The following is an 18,114-nucleotide window of genomic DNA, read 5'->3' as shown; positions in this document are numbered from 1 at the left end:
TGTGTGTGTGTGTGTGTGTGTGTGTGTGTGTGTGTGTGTGTGTGTGTGTGTGTGTGTGTGTGTGTGTGTGTGTGTGACCAAAGTACATGGTTTGGACCAACCGACAATGGTATCCTTAAATAAATGAAAAATAAATACAAAATAAATTCAAAAAGTGCTTTCATACCTAAAGCGCTAAAGGAATGGGGTCACCTACATTAGTAACATTTGGCCTGCACTCTGTGCTTAGATTATGATTATGATTATGTGCAAAGTTGACATTTGGCCTGAGGCTTACACTACAGGAATTGAAGAAAGGTCATGGGTTCATGAAATAGGTTCCCGTTTCCAGTGAACATGAATGCACTGAGCAAATTTCATGGCAATTTGCCCATTAGATTTTGAGATTGTGTGTACAAGTAGCAAATTTGGTCCATAAAATATAGTTTTCATCCTCTGGGAAATCATGCAGGTGCACAAGCTGGGCCAAAAAACTACCAAAAACTACTACTACTACTACTAGCAGATCTACAAAGTCACGCCCAGATATACGCAGATCTACAAGTTAGCCCAGAATTAGGGACGCTGGGGTTCAAGTGAACTAAATCTTATTTCTTATTTCTACTATAGACTGATATAAGACTACACTGAGGTCTGGAAACGTAGACCACCATTTGTTTCAGTGTCCCTAGAAGCCTCTATTATACATGAACATCTCAGAGACATAGACAAGAAGATTTGTTCCAGATCCCAACAGACCTCAGAATAATTTCATTTATGGCGGTATGTGTGTGTGTGTGTGTGTGTGTGTGTGTGTGTGTGTGTGTGTGTGTGTGTGTGTGTGTGTGTGTGTGTGTGTGTGTGTGTGTGTGTGTGTGTGTGTGTGTGTGTGTGTGTGTGTGTGTGTGTGTGTGTGTGTGAGTGAGAGAGAGTGATGATCCTGATTTAAGACAAATGGAATGAACTAGGATTTGGACAAGGCTTTTGGGAGTGTGTGCTTCTCACAGATACGGTCATCAGATAAAGATATGCAGATCAGATATTGCTCTCTCAGCATACCGGCAATAAGCTGTCGGATATTTGCAAGCCTACTAGTTTTCATGTGGATTGGATTTAAGCTGGAGGAAAGTGGTAGAAGGGTAAGTACCAACTGCATCCATATATCGGTCGGCCGGCCTGTCAGAGGTGGCAGTATTTTTTCAAGGGGAGATGGGTGGAAGGTGGTGGGTGGGGGCTTGCTCAAACTCTTGGTTTGGACAAAGTCGCTTTGAAGGGAATGAAGCACATTTGCCACCTTAAAAGAATTGCATTGTGTGTGTATATATATATATATATATATACCCAGTATTCACTGTTTCTCTGGCTTATTGTGCATATGGCATCGTTTTTCCCAATATTCCTTGGACCCTGTTATCGCTGCTTACAGATATAATAGTCTTTTTGTTGTAGTTTTTGTCTCGTGCTCACTAGGAGCATAATTGGGAACCCCTTGTGCCCAATTATGCCAGTTATGTGCCAGTTTTATAGTTAGGTTGAGGAGGTTATCCCTGAGCTGGCATAATGGTTAAATCCAGTAAAATAAATTGTCCTCCTCTCTGTTGCATCCCCAGCTGAGCTGGATATGGCCAGTGAGTTTTTGGGGGACTTAGGGTCAGCGGCTTTGACCCAGTGTAGACAAAATAAATGAGTTCCTGTGTCTGAGGGCGAGGTCCAGGAGAGGACAGGACGTCGGTCTGTAGGAGCTCTGCTGAACCCTGTATCAGTGCATAATGGACCGTCATTTATGGGGAAACTGTTCATGGTGGGACCATTCATCATGGGTGATGTCATCTAATATACAGTATATTACACAACATTATACAGATTTATACTGTAGACAGAAATAGGCTTTTGAAATAATATATCACAATACTGTGACGTTTGTATGTGCACAAATAAGTACAAAGGATCGCACCAGTGTGTGTGTGTGTGTGTGTGTGTGTGTGTGTGTGTGTGTGTGTGTGTACACACACAGGAGTCATTCAGCAGCTGCAGGGGTCAATAGGTCGTGGTACAAACAGACATTCCGTACTCAATATCTGTTATGTACTGTAGATGTAGCAACATACGTTTTTCAGAAAATGATTTACTGTTAATATTGTATCGACGAACCTACGAACAAAGCTGTTCCTTGAAGCGGCTCAAAAATACAACTTTTTTCCTGTTGCTTATTGCTTGTTGCTTGTCTTAGTTTTTTTTAGGGTCTTAGGTGCTTATCTGCAGTATACGTGACATGGTGTCCCTGGCTGTCCTCAGTGTCACTCATGTATAAATAAAAAATATATTTGTCAAAAACCTTCTGAATATTGTGCAGGACATTATGCTTCATGTGAACATACTCAAGATTAAAAAAAAATATTCCTCATTTCTTCAGAATTTTCAACCAAACACAGCAAAAATCATATGGTGCGACTGTCCCGGCCTTGTTTCTCAAAGTAGGAACTTAAATAAAACTAAGGAAAAAAATGCTAAAATTCTTTTAAAAATTCCATAAATATAATATAGATGTCTATTTGTGAGCCTAATCTTTTCAAAGTCCAAGCATAATGTTTTCAGTCATTTCTGATCAAAAAGATTTTGTCCCCCAAACCAAAATCATATTGTGTGACACCATTTTGGGACATTTCAACAGGCAATTGTTTGGACACCCATTGGGATAGAGAGGTACTTCTTCAGTAAGGCTGTTCAGCACTTGCATTACAATAGCATGACAGGTGTCTGTGGTGAATTGTCATTTTAACATTTTCATGAAATACGATCTTGTTGGAACGTGTGACACCTTTTTTTTCATAGATTTTCATAGATTTTTTGGTCATAATTACATGTAAATCTATGTTGCTTTGTTATAGCTAGCATGTTGTTAGCATGCTATTGTGTAGCTAGTAGCCTCAATGTTATGTTAAGTGCAGAAAACGTAATATGGTGTGACACTGTATCATAATGGTGTGACTGTTTTCCTGTCACGCCATATGACTTTTTAGTCACACCATATGATACAAACTGTATTTTCCTACAGATATAACAACAATTTGTTTTAAACATTTTCACCTAAAATCTGCAACTATCCACAATAAATTGTGTTTAATTTCGTTTTATTCAGTCATTGCCATGTTATTCAATGTTAAAGCAATTTTCCTGTTTCTGTTTTTCCTGAGTAATTGTTAAATCAATCTGTAAAGTTCAGTACTCACTAATAAGTAGGTTAAAACACAGTTTGCTTTGAAAAATGAAGATATGATCATACGGTGTGACACTAAATCATTTGGTGTGACGTTCCAAATAGTGAAAAAAATCATACCTTTATTAATGATTAAACCATTAATGTTCATGGATTACATAGCAAATAGTCTAAGGAAGAGTCACAAATATTTGTGTAATTTTAGAGAAAGTTTTGTCACAATAAATACAAAATATATTGAAAGACCGATAACATGGGCCTCACATTGAGTGTTGATTACGGAAATAATATACAGATTTAATACATTTTCACAAAACTATAGTGGATCACAGGTTAGTTATGATAAAGGACTTTGATAAAGTGAGCAACTTAAGAAAGGTGTACTCCATTTTCATTTTATAAACCATTATTGTCATGTCACACCATATGACGATTTTAGGCACAAGTACAACAAAATGCTGAATAAATTCTGATTCCAATAAAATATCTAAAAACAAAATATGTTTCCATAAAGATGAGAGTGAGTAGAACAAAAGTAAATCATTTTTACCCACGTACGCTTGTAGGCACCTTAGTGATGAATATGGATGCTGTTTATCTGCTGTAACAAAGACCTGCTAGCCTTACTGGTTTAGATCCCACGGTTGGAGTGGCCATGTGCTGGGCGTGTGCTGTGTGTGGTCTAGGAGGTGAACCCTGTCTCTGTTGTGTCCCCAGAGCAGCGGGAGGCTGAGCAAGAGGATGGCAGCGAGGACCGCGAGGAGGGCCAGGACTCGCCCATCGCCTGTGGCGATGACATCCATCTCTATGACAACCAGATCAGCCCTGGACCAGGTCTGTATTCACATTGAAAACCACCGTGACCAGTCTTGTACACACATAACCAGAGTAGGCCTGTACCAGGTCTGATTACATACAGCATAACTTCCAGAGTAGATCTGGAACAGGTGTGTGTTCATATAAAAAAAATAAACACCTGGACCATGTTTGTATACACATATAACCAGAGTAGACCTGGTCTGATTACAAATACAATGGTAATTGGTGCACTTTCTCCAAAGTGCTTTACAATTTTTATAACTTTCACCCATTCATACACGTTGGTTCACATACCGATGGAAGAGGCAAGGCACCAACCTGCTCACTGGAAGCAGTTAGGAATCAGAGCTCACTAGCGACTTTAAGCAACGGCAGTCGGCCGTACTTCCGCCTAGCGGAGCCGTCCTGAAAACCGTCGTTGCTTAAAGTCCCTATTGTCTTGCTCAAGGGAACACTAACCAAGGAGGAGCCTATTCCAAAGTGGGCGCTCTAATTCCTGAGCCATTGCCACCCCATAACAATCAGAGGAGACCTGGACCAGGTGTGATTACATCAATGGAGCTCTAAAACTACGATGTTAATGCCCAGGGAACACTGCTAAAATCTGCAGTAGGCGATGAAGGCAAGCAAAATGCCCCTTTGGTGGAGGTCTGGGTTGTGTAGTTACTTTGCCATGATGTAACTCCAAATATTGGCAAGATATCTTGTTGCTCCGTTGATTATAAATTGATAATCCAATATAGTCTACCCATTGCACGGTGAAACAGGTCTCAGAGTCAGACTTTTAGCACACACACTAAACAAAGCGGATGTATAAAATAATCATAATCATAATGATTTTTGTGGCCGCAGGTCGCATTTACTAGGGAATCTTGCATTTCCAGTCAGTGTGTCACACCGGTAAAGCCCCCAGGTCATTGTGGAGGAGCAGCAGCGCAAATAATTACTCATCACATCCACAGTGTGTAATATTAGAGATGTAAGGCCAGAGAATGTTGTTCAGATAAATGATAGTCTGATGAAAAACGGTAACGTGCAATTAGGTAGTCATCAGGGAATGAAGGCACATCTAATCAAGGTCTCAAAATCCTCTTCCGACATAAGGCTATGCAAATTAATTCAGCTTCAACATCGATCGGGTAAGCGAAGAAAGGACACCCCATGTCCGACAGCTGCTTCAGGCTCAACAGGAGGGACGAGATAGGGAGTTACCATGGTAACTGACCCAGAGTTTAAGTTATACCTCTCTTTCTGGAATGGACCAGAGTCTCCTTCATGTCAGGGTTAACATCCAGCTTTCTGCAATAGACCCCTGGACCAGGTCCATTAATAAACAATGGACCTTGATATGAAAAGGCTTGAAGACCACTGAACTAGACAATCAAATCAAATTCAATAGTAACCAACCAGCCAGTCACAGTGTGGCCATGTGCCTTCCGTCTGAAGGGAACCCATCAGCTCAGTCTAGAAATGCAGAATTTCTTCCCTGCCCTCTATCCCACCTGGATAATGGTTTCAGCCAGACGTTTGTTCCTGTGCTGGAACAGCGCTTAATTGAAAGTGTGGAGAAAGGTGTGCATAGGTGAGACCAATGGTACAGAAAAGATAAGGAAGAGGAAGTGGAGACAAAGAAGGTGAGAGAGGAGATATACCATATGTGGTGCACGAGAGACGAGGATGGAGAGACACAGAGAGACAGTTTGGTGGAAGAGAGGAATAGAGTGACAAAGGAGGGGATGATGGAAGGAGGGCTGGAGGGAGGGCGGTAGAGACTTGGGGAGGGAGAGGCGTATGCGTGGAGATAGGGAAAGAGGGAGTTGGGAGCGGATTGTAATGAAAAAACTTTTGAAATTGAAAAAGTCACAGTGTGAAAGTTTGTCGGAGCCATTATAAATACATTTTCTGTTTAACAGATACTTTTGCTACTGGGTTGATTTGGTTTGGTTTTCTTGTTTGTAAATAAATAAATAAATCCAGCCTAGCTGAATAATTCTCTGTTAGGTTGTAAGGATATTGGTACATACTACATACTTAACCAAAGCCTCTGATATTACACTGCTGTCTTGGCTTTGAATTGACCCTGGCTGTGTCTCAAACAGAACTGCCTGCTGCCTTAGAGCGTGATTAGCCACTGTCCTTTGTTTTTGTTTGGCGATATCTGGATATGAATGTGATTGAGACAGACTTCCAATGCAGGACGCTCATCTTGAACTTGTTTTTTTTCTGCAGCTCACACATACTGTAAGCACAGCGGTTTTGTTTACATAAATGTTAGCCACAGTCCTACCCAAGAGTATGACATAACAGCAAAACGGCTGTCGTGAATATGGTCAACAAGGATTCGCATACTTAGAAAAACTTGCCGGTTTGCCTGACCAAGTGCTAACAGAAAGAAATGGTGCGAACTGAGCGGTGCAACTATACTTTTATTGTGATAGTTACTGTATACTGTACTCTGTATTCTGTAGCCTACTGTACTGTACAGTTTTATTGTTAGTTATACTTTTATTGTTATTGTTATAGTTATAGTCGTCAGTGTGAAAGGACCTGTAGGCTGCTCAACAGTGCCACTTTAGGTCACCCAGCGGTATTGCAGTCGGACCAGAAGTATGTCTAAACTAAAGCCTAAACCCCCCTGTACCAGTCAATGATCTCTCCTGCTGTTGGGAGATGTGATCAATAGACAGGGTTTTTTCTTTTCTCTCACCAGGCAACTCTGAACCCGAGTTATAGGCGTTGGTGTCCCACACAGACATACAGCTGATATACAAGCTCACAACATCATAGTGCAGAGCACAGAACCCATGAGCGACTACGTATCAATCAGGCCTCAGTCTTTTAAAAGAGATTCTTGTCTGAACATTTAACTGGAAACTTCTCCGTAGTGTGTCTACAGCAGTATCAGACCATCTGATGGCTGTTTCAAAAAGACGACATCAGCAAATGATCACCGCAACATCCACATGTACACACACATCCACACGTACACACTCATGCATACACATCCCTCCAAGCATTGCACAGTCTCTCTGTCTTGCACACACACACACACACACGCACACACTCACGCACACACACACACACACACACACACACACACACACACACACACACACACACACACACACACACACACACACACACACACACACACACACACACACAGAGACAGAGACAGACATACCGCCATAAATGAAATTATTCTGAGGTCTGTTGGGATCTGGAACAAATCTTCTTGTCTATGTCTCTGAGATGTTCATGTATAATAGAGGCTTCTAGGGACACTGAAACAAATGGTGGTCTACGTTTCCAGACCTCAGTGTAGTCTTATATCAGTCTATAGTAGAAATAAGAAATAAGATTTAGTTCACTTGAACCCCAGCGTCCCTAATTCTGGGCTAACTTGTAGATCTGCGTATATCTGGGCGTGACTTTGTAGATCTGCTAGTAGTAGTAGTAGTAGTTTTTGGTAGTTTTTTGGCCCAGCTTGTGCACCTGCATGATTTCCCAGAGGATGAAAACTATATTTTATGGACCAAATTTGCTACAATCTCAAAATCTAATGGGCAAATTGCCATGAAAGTTGCTCAGTGCATTCATGTTCACTGGAAACGGGAACCTATTTCATGAACCCATGACCTTTCTTCAATTCCTGTAGTGTAAGCCTCAGGCCAAATGTCAACTTTGCACACAAGAAATGTCATAATCTAAGCACAGATTGCAGGCCAAATGTTACTAATTTAGGTGACCCCATTCCTTTAGCGCTTTAGGTATGAAAGCACTGTTTGTTTTGCACTCCGTCTGACCTTCCGTCCGTCCGTGTGTCTTTCCATCCGTCCGTGTGTCCGTCCGTCCTTCCGTCCGTCCGTTATCAGCTAATCTCCGGCACCGTTGGCCCGATCCATGCCAAACTTTGCACACACACTCCCTGGATGCCAACGACGAACCTCTGCCCCAAATATTCCTCAACGGCCTGTTATAGCGCCATCATGAGGCCGATTTAGGCAAAACACACGTCCGTTATCAGCTAATCTCCGGCACCGTTGGCCCAATCAATGCATATAGCGCCACCAAGAGGCCACAACCTGACCTGCCCTGGTGGAGACCTGTGCCGATTGGCACTTTATCTAGTTGAATTTATTTTTGTATTTATTTAATTTATTCTTTTCACTTAAAGCATTTAGGGCTCTGAAGGATACCATTGTCGGTTTGTCCAAACCATGTACTTTGGTCTGTTTGGGTGTAAAAAGCAGCACAGCCTGACTTTTAGATGCTTTCAAGTTCTTTGGCACGGCCTGTCTTTTCCCCCTGCAAGTATAAAAAGAGGTGACCAGGACTCGTCTCCCTGTTGGAATTGCACATAACTGTGAATTCATTCATCCTGCTTTGCCCCCTGGCTGAAACTGAAGGCTTCCATCCAGACTGCTGGATGGCAGGTGTTGACGTGACAGACAGCTACTCAACTGCGGGTGCTGTTGATGCCTCTGCCCTCATCACTGCCACCCCACGGGTCAGCAGGTTGATGCCTCTGCCCTCATCACTGCCACCCCACGGGTCAGCAGGTTGCCGCTGCCACGGTAACGGTGACAGGTGTGCAACTGCACTGTGCCTACATGGGAGAGAGAAAGGGGAGAAAATGAGTGAGAAAAAGGCAAGAGAGATGGAGATTGGGGGTGCCTGGCCCATTCCCTCTGGAATGTGACATGTGATGGTGTCACACATTGGGTGCGTTCGGAAATGCGCCCTGAACGCACTGGTGTGCTCTCTTGTCTTTCGTTTATTCAGTGCGCTGTGCACCGGGTGTGCCGAGTGCCCTACCCTGAAGCTGGGGTTGTCCGGTGTGATTCGTGTGAATGCGTCACAGCTGTGGTCGTTCGTAAATAAGGCACACTGAATGCACTCTGTGACGTCACCGCCCACCACACTCAACAAATCACATTCCCGGTGCGCATTTCCGAACGCGCCCATTATGTGAGCTGCAGAACATCTTCATAGTACAACACTTAAGGAATGGGACGAGAGGTGTGTGTGTGAGGAGAGGTGTGAGATGTTGGACAGTTAGAGCAGTGGTTTGCCCGGGTGACAATGGCTGCCTACGTCCTGTGGGGAAAGATTTTAGCGTGTTTTGCTGGTCCGTTTGTCGCGTCGATCAACGTTCAGGTGTAAGTAAAGTACCCATGTTGTCCTCGCTCTCTGTGCTACTCCTCTTACTCCCTATCATCTCCTTTCCTCGCTCTCTTCAGCTCCTCAGGGAACCTCACACAGCTTTGATACTCCCAGTGTCATCCCCTGACTCGTCTAACACACACACACACACACACACACACACACACTCCCCCATGTTTTCTTGCCAATCCCCCGTCCTGCTCCCTGTCTTCTCCTTCCCTCCTAAGTCAAGTTGTTGCACATAGTCGACCCTAATGTAATTAGTTGACGTGCATGCCCATTTCTGCTTTTAATTTATGTCGCAAATCATTATGTTATTTCATTATTCCACATCGCTGGGGCCATTTGCATCCACCATATCAAATCAATGTGAAATTCTGAGCGGAGACTTCTAATCACATCCTGTCTGGCTAAACAGGAACTGGTTTGGGAGAAAATTAGGATCCACCAGAATCCCTAGACAGCAGCCTGCAGCTAAATCTAATAAAAATTAATTAAAAAGAAACATCTGTCTGGTGTATTTAGTCACCTCATCCCACCCCCTGGCTATGTTTATTTGTCGGTGATTTCATGCGAAATTCTATCAAGATTCCTAAACCCAAAATTCTTTGACATTCCTGGCATTCCTCCAGGGATCTCGAGGACAGTGCTCAAGTGCACGTTGAACCTTCTGATATTGTTCCAGCATAGCTTCAGATGAAGTTTTGAATGGTGGTTTCCAATGCAAAGCAATGTATTTTGTTGTGCTTGATTTAATGTCTCAGACACTTGGATGAACTCCAAAGTGGACTCAGACTGCTTTGAAAATGAGTGCAGATGAATGTGACCTCAACATAAAAAGGGGTAATGACACAGTATTTCAGGAGTCACTACAGTCATTATGATAATATAAATGAATAAAGGGAATAGTACCAGGCAGTCAGACTCATCACCATAATATAACCAGTGCACTTCGAGGTGACAAAAATCTACTGTAGCTCCGTCCATGAAATAGACATTATCCAGGTGAAAGATATAAACCTTTATTGATTTTCATCTAGTATTTGATTAATTGATTTTATTATTTGGATCGGAAGAGAAATTATTTTCACCACCACACAGAAAGACAAATACAACTAGAAAGTGTGGTTGCCTTGATCACACCGATGCCATCGGGACCCAAGGAATACACCGGGAGATTTGGGATTAGAAACCAAACTTTTGTTTGTGTAAATAAAATAAATAAAATGTGTAAAATGAATAATGCATTGCTTCTTGATTATTCAATTAATCAATCAAAAAAGTAATAATCACTAAGAAGATAATTGATAATTGTAGCCGTACTTGACAACCATGAGACTTGTAGGGGTTTGGGGGGTTAAAGTAGCAACTGAGACGCTTGATTTTGCAAACTGGATGGCAAGTAAAAGACTATTATGCTAATGATAGTGTGGTACAATTAATCCATGTATTCTTTTTCATAAATCTGTCATGAGCAGTTATCATAAGTGACATTTAATATTTTAGGCTGGCATTTGTTATGTGAAGTGTTTAGCCTTCACTTTCATCCAGAGTGACTTGCATTGAGTAAGCAGGTGCTGTAGCTGTTTGCTGCCCTTGGAGGCACAAGGCTGTTGATTGACATGTTTTCTGTTTGGGTTAAATGAACCTTTGATGATTTAGTAACAAGATCTGGTCTCTGTAATTACTGCAGGAAAACAGTCTCCAGTAGGCAAGCGCTTCCCGGAGCACCCCTACATCCTGTTTGTCATCATTTCCCACCTTGATATCCCCCATGGTACACTGTAGGATTACATAAGACCCATTAGGTCATTTTCACTGCCATCCAGCGACTATTAATGCCCACGCTGATTGACTTTTAAGAGGGATCCAGCGGAGGGGAAACCAGCCGATGTCACATTTTCAACACTTTTCAACACTTTCTGCTCTTTAATCCTCCCCACCAACAAGCCCAGATTAAATTTAACGCGTATATTGAGTAATTCCGAAGACATTAGTGGGGAGGTGAGCCGCGGCGGGCTGGCTGGGGAGGGGGTAATCCTATATAAATGTATGAAGATCTCCTGACGGCAATTATAGCTGAGTTTTGGTGTTGGTCTCTTAATCTGTACACCGCCCACCCAGCTGGGGTGCGGATTAAGCCCAAGCCATGCTTTTGATAGAAGACAACTTTGATAACCCCAAAATCCAGCACACTAGTCTTGCTTCTGTGGTTCCTCTACACCTGTCATAGTCCTCATTACAAGGATAGTGTTAAGGTGTCTCCCCCGACCCCCCCCCCACCCCCCCACCCCCCCTCTCTATCTCTCTCTCTCTCCCTCTCTCTCTCTCTCTCTCTCTCTCTCTCTCTCTCTCTCTGACACTATCGCCCTGCGGGATGATGAGAAGGACTTCTTCGATTCCATCTTCCCACTTTACCCTCACCTTGTCTTTTGTGCATGTTCTAACAATCTAACACACACGTGCGCAGACTGCGCAAACACACACACATGTGCATTGTGCATTAACACAGCCACACACACATGCCAGGTACACACGGCGCAGACATTCCCATGCATAAAGACACACCGACACACACACACCGACACTGACACACGCTCGCACGCACGCACGCACGCACGCGCACACACACACACACACACACACACACACACACACACACACACACACATACACGCATGCACGCACACACACACATGGCTGGATCATTGATGTTCTGACATTAGCGTGGCTTTACCATGGCTTACTCTGGCTTGTTAAAACGGGATATGGGGTTTCTCGGCTGTCTGTCACTGGGAGGCGGGGGGAGAATTGATTGATTTCCAGATGGAGCCGGCAGCATGTATCATGGAGGAAAGCCCGTCATAACCCAATGAAGCCCCCTCCCCCACCACTGGAGACACTGATAACTCTTATGTAATGCTTTGCTTTATAACAAGGCAGCATGGTACCTCACTGTGTGTGTGTGTGTGTGTGTGTGTGTGTGTGTGTGTGTGTGTGTGTGTGTGTGTGTGTGTGTGTGTGTGTGTGTGTGTGTGTGTGTGTGTGTGTGTGAGAGAGTTCGAGTCGAGTCTGGAGTCGAGTACGAGTCGAGTCTAGAGTCCCATTTGTGGCGACTCGAGTCTCAGTAAAAAAAAAAGAAATCCTCCGGTTTTAATTAGTTCCGCTGCTCTTTGCGTCTATATTAAGTATCAATCAAATCAATGACAATTGCGCACTGCACCGACATTCCCCACTGTCAGTCACCACAGCAAGTTTCAGGAGGAAAGGCACAATGTACTACTCACGTTGGCTTGTTAAAGTTCCAAACTTCTCACGGCTCCATTTCCAATTCAGGAGTCTGAACTATATCTCCATTTAGTTTCCACTGAAGTAACAACATTTCCATCACTATTAGAAAAGTGGGCCTCGGTCTCTCCGTATTTCTGTCATTTCCTTTTTTTTGTTGTGGTTACTTGTGATCGCTGCATTTTCTCATTTAGGTCCGATGAATGCTACAGTTGCGTCAAATTACCTGGATTTTATGTAAATTACAGTATTAATTGTGGGGTATTTGATTACCAACACTTTGTGTCTAATTGAGACATCCCTGTCCCTTGCTTTTATTTCCCCTCAGACACAGACGATTCTGGATGCGTGCTGTTGAACACGTCAAGAAGGGTATGTAAATGTATCTGATTTCTTTCCAATTCAATTCATTCAAAAAAGACGAAAAATAAGAACATTGTGAACGCGTCATTTCCACAGTATGTGAAGTTGATGAACTTCGAGGAGGAGGTACGTGCCCATCGCGACCTCGACGGCTTCCTAGCGAGGGCCAGCATCCTGCTGGACGAGACGGCGGCCTCCTTGGACGACGTGCTGAAACGGATGCTCCACCATGTGGGCCAGGACAGCCACCTGTCCGAGCCCGCCTGCAACTTCGAGGAGGTGATGAGCCTGCTGTTCACTGACGCCGGGGCGCAGGAGGTCAACGGTGAGGACGCATTCAGTTGTTAACATGTGTTCATGCTGTACAAAGGTGTATTTTGCACAATGCGAAGAAGTTATGTGTGCATCCATTCTGTGTAGACAACTCACAGACGATGGGCACTTTGTGACAGTACAAGTGTGAATATGCTGCCGTGGGAAGAATACTGTACTAACCAAACACATGCTGGTATACACACGGATACAGAAATACGCTGGTCTTCAAATGTACATTAATAGTACAAACGCAAACACTCATTTTATTTTGCGCAGGTGGTAAATGGTGAAGACGAACTGCCTAATGTTTATTTTTCATATGGACATGACCTCTCAAATAGACAAAGACATAGGTGAATCAAACTAGGATTCTTCTGTATGTGTTTGTTGGTTACTTTACAGAAAAAGGCACACAGAAATGCACAGAACAAGAGAACATAGATGCATATATATTATATACACGAATTAATGATATAATGCATACAAACCCATTATGTGCATTGAGTATATGCACAGATACATACACACATAAAGAACAAACACACAGAAGCAAATGTTTTGAGACAGTTAAAAGTAAGTACCAGGACACATTAACAAAAGATAGACGATTAATATAACTTATAACTTAAGAATGTGTGTCAACACACTCCAGCACTGTATTTGTAGGCAGCTACCATTACTCATTGCCTTCCCCGAGTGCCTGGCCAGTTGGTGTGATCCTATTGCAGTGAGATGTGTTTGTGAGATGAGTTGTGAGTGAATTGAGAGAGAGAAAAAACATCTTGATAACCAATATTTGTAAGTAAGCTGTATAACCCAATACTTTCTAAAGGTAAACATCACTTTGACTGACACGGATATGATGTAACGTTACGATTTATTGCATGTCATTTACATACATGTGTCATTGTAGTGGTCACATGGCAGGCTCTCCTGAAGTACTGCAAGCCACATATTGATGGAGACATGTTTTCAGACACGTTGGAGACATGTTTTCAGACACGTTATGTGAACTCACAGTAAAAAAAACACTTAGCTTTCCGACCATGTGAATATCATTTTTGGTTCAGACAATCTGTGTGAGCTTCTGTGATATTGGTCAGATTTATGTAGAGCAGCTCACATTTGCTGTCACAGGATGAAGGTAGGATGTTGAAAGCAGAAATGTGTTGCATACATCATTTAAATACAGAGATGTGTTCCGCGTATCTAATCATGCTAGTAGTAACTCAATTGAAAATCATTGCAAGTGATGCCTCCTTCATTCCCTGCGGCCATGGTTTAGGTATGACAGCTGGGATGTGCCCACATAGATTGGGGCCACTAAAAAGGGCATTACTTCGTCTGACACCGTGCACCTTTTTGACGAGGTCATCCTCTCTTCATACCCTGGCCTCGTTTCATTTACAGCAAATGGTAAATGAACTAAAGTCGAGTCCAATAATGTATCTAGTATTTTTTAAGATTTGCAGACAGTTGTTGTTCATTGCTTTATATTTAAGAAACAGATTATTATAGTAAAAAGCTCAAAAGGGTACATAATATTATTAATACTCAATAGAGTGCTATGGATATGCAGTATGCAGTATTATCCCAGTATAACTCTTTCTATAGTATATACCTGTATGTGTGTAGCATACATTCTATAATATAGCGCATAATGAACTTAAGTACAGATATGGGACAGGAACTGAATCCCTCTTTTGCATACACTGTTTGAAATGATAATCGTGCATACTTCACGTGGTTCAGATATTTGAAGCCGTTTCTTTATGGAAGGTAAGGTATTACTATAGGCTGGTCCACTGCCTGCAGTATCATGGATTTAACGGATCCTTGTGGTATTAGTGCCATCCCCTCTGTTCCATGTTCTTTTTGTGTGAATACAGCAGACCTCTCACTTGGTTAAGACATTATCTCCACAGCCCCATTAGTGTGGGCAGAATCAGCTTGATTACATAACGCCATCTAACTCTGGGTTACTTTAGTAACCTCAGTTTATCAAGCGAATCGAGCGAGAGAATCGCCTAAGGGTGGCGCCATTTCCATGGTGCCAACACAGAATAAATCCATATACTCACGAAACAATACTGATTGGGTCGTGCAGCTGTCTGTCACGACTGTGGCTGCAAGCTCCGCCCAGAGCCTATATAAGCAGCACACAGCCGGAAAAGACGTCATTCCTATCAACCAGTCCTTTTTCTGTGCTCTTTCTAAGCAAGAAGGGTAGTAAGGGCGATTCTCTCGCTCGATTCGCTTGATAAACTGAGGTTACTAAAGTAACCCAGAGTTTATCTAAGCTCATCTCGCTCAAGAATCGCCTAAGGGTGTACATAAACCCCCCGTATCACTACCACCAGTTGAAAAGGAGGCCCGACCCGGGACCCCTCCCCCAGCAGTCCCCTGCCCGTGGGGAGAAGGAAAGGCAAGGAGGCTATCTGGACCACAGGCCCAGTAGACAAGAACCTACCTAAGGAGCTAGCCAGTGAAAACTGTCTAAGCACTCAGACGCGGGCTGATGGTTCCCCATCTCATATGCCCTAGGCTCTATCTCCTGAAGTGCGCGTGTGTGACCGTTGTTCCCAACTGTCCCATCACCTAGCGGCAGCTCCCAGAACGGCGTGAGCAATTCCAAGAGATGCCACGTCCAAGTTATAGTACGTGGCGAAAGTCGAAGGGGACGACCAACTCGCCGCCGTACACACATCCTGAAGTGATGCTCCCTTCGCAAGAGCCCAGGATGCAGACATGCCTCTCGTAGAGTGAGCCCGCAAACCCTCCGGGGGTTGTGTACCACTCTCGGCATAGGTCAACTGTATGGCTTCCACAACCCATTGTGAAAGTCTCACCTTGGTTATGGGATTCCCCCTTCTCTGAGGGTCCCATGCGACAAACAACTGATTGCCCTTCCTAAAGGCAGCAGTCCTGTCTACATACAGTTTCAGCGCCCTGACCGGACAGAGACTGTTCAGCCTCTCGTCTTCCGCCGATGCGAAAGGGGGCGGGTGGAAAGCTGCCAAGTCTACCGGAGTACATCCGGAAGGAAAGTTCTTGGGCAGGAACGACAGGTTCGGCCTGAGCGAAACCCTGGTACCGTTCCCACTAAATCTCATGCAGCTTGGACTCACCGAGAGCGCGTGCATGTCACTAGATCGCTTCGCTGTAGTCAAGGCGACCAGCAGGGCAGTCTTAAGTGAGAGAAACTTCAAACCCACCGTGTCCAGCGGTTCGAAGGGGGCTCTCGACAGAGCGTGCAGTACCAAGGTCAGATCCCAGGAGGGAACTAAGGATCTAGATACCGGCCGAGCACGCTTGACACCCCTCATGAACTGTCGAATCAATAAGTTCTCACTTATTGGTCTGTTGTCCATACCCACATGGTAGGCCGATATGGCCGCCAGATTGAGTTTCACTGAGGAGTTCCCCAAGTGTCTATCCAACAATTCTTGCAAGAAGGTTAGGATAAGAACCACCGAGGCCTGAAAAGGAACGGCCCGTTCCGGCCTCGCCGCACACCAGCGCATAAACACGTTCCAAGCCGTGTTGTACCGCTGTCTAGTCGAAGGGGCCCTGGCCCCCAAGATCGTCTCAATGACTCTAGGGGGCAAGCCTGTGGCTATTAGAGTCGACCCCTCACCGGCCACACCCAGAGGTCTAAGTCCTGTGGGCGCGGATGGAATATCTCGCGACCCGCCTGGGTAAGCAGATCCCTCCACAGAGGGAGCTGCCAAGGCTGGTCGTAGAGGAGGGGAAAAATGTCCTGTCTCCAGGACCCTCGGGCTGGAGCCACTAGTAGCACGTTCGAGCCCTGAACCCTCACCCTGGCTAAGGTGAAGGGAATCAGCTCTAGTGGAGGGAAGGCATAGAGTAGGCCCCGAGGCCACCGATGTGCCATCGCGTCCAGTCCCAAAGTTGGCGAGCCTGTCAGGGAGAAAAAGAGTGGACACTTCTTGTTCTCGTCTGTAGCGAACAGGTCTGCCACCGGAGTCCCGAACCTGTCCCAGATCTGTTCCACTACACCCGGGTGTAGGGACCAGTTGCCGTAACGGAGGGGACCTCTGGACAACAGGTCTGCACCCGCGTTCAGTAGTCCCGGGACGTGGCAGGCTGTCAGTGACAGAAGACGCCCGTCGCACCAAGTCAAAAGCCTGTATGCCAACGTGTGCAGGCGTAAGGACCTCAGTCCACCCTGCCTGTTGATGTAGCACATCGTTGTCGTGTTGTCGGTACGGACGAGGACATGACAACCCCGTATGAGCGGCTCGAACGCTTGCAGCGCGAGGAAGACCGCTAGGAGTTCCAGATAATTGATGTGGGCGGACCTCAAGGTTCCATCCCATATCCCTCTGGCCGACCTGCCTTCGTGGGTGGCCCCCCACCCACTCAGGCTCGCGTCCGTAGTGACGACCTTCCTGGTCAACGGTAAACCAAGGGGGATTCCCTCCGTCAGGATCCGTCTGTCCGACCACCATCTCAGGGCGAGCGTGCATTCCCCGGAGATTGTCACTCGCCGCGAGAGGAATCTGGTGGGCACCCGTAGAGACCTCAACCAGCGCTGAAAGGGTCTCATGTGGAGTCTGCCCAACCGCACCAGGGAGATGGCCGACGCCATCAGTCCCGCCATACGTAGGCAGATTCTGAGTGGCAGTCTGTGTCCTCTCTGGAACAGGGCCACGCACTTCAGGAAGGCGTCGATCCTCTCCGGGCTCAACCGAGCCGTGAAGGAGACTGAATCCAGTGCTATGCCTATGAAGTTGATCGACTGGGCGGGCACCATAACACTCTTCTCGTGATTTATGGTGAACCCTAGGGAGGACATATGGGACACCACCCGAGTGGTGTTCCATAGTGCCTCCTGTGGCGAGCCTGCGCTCAGAAGCCAGTCGTCGATGTAGCTCGCTACACGTAGACCTCGTCGCCGCAGAGGGGCCAGAGCCGTCTCGGTGCATTTGACGAACACCCTGGGG

At 44.9% G+C, this 18,114-nt stretch overlaps 1 protein-coding gene across 4 annotated transcripts in view; it reads left to right on the top strand.

Annotated features, from left to right (window-relative positions):
- slc4a11 (solute carrier family 4 member 11) overlaps window positions 1-18,114 on the top strand; it is a 148,966-nt gene that overhangs the window by 65,756 nt on the left and 65,096 nt on the right. For 2 of the 4 annotated variants that reach the window (XM_083792571.1, XM_083792570.1), the window contains exons 3-5: window positions 3,919-4,030; window positions 12,798-12,841; window positions 12,929-13,157. In XM_083792571.1, the coding sequence (XP_083648697.1) occupies window positions 3,919-4,030; window positions 12,798-12,841; window positions 12,929-13,157 (385 nt within the window). Of the gene's footprint in view, window positions 1-3,913; window positions 4,031-12,797; window positions 12,842-12,928; window positions 13,158-18,114 lie in introns of all 4 variants that reach the window. The other 2 variants (XM_083792568.1, XM_083792569.1) reach the window with 1 other exon arrangement.

This window comes from Protomyctophum parallelum, assembly GCF_964188405.1.
Source record: "Protomyctophum parallelum genome assembly, chromosome: 20".
NCBI classification, from domain to species: domain Eukaryota; kingdom Metazoa; phylum Chordata; class Actinopteri; order Myctophiformes; family Myctophidae; genus Protomyctophum; species Protomyctophum parallelum.
The sequence above is the reverse complement of the archived record's forward strand: the minus strand, read 5'-3'. Positions and strand labels throughout refer to the sequence as shown.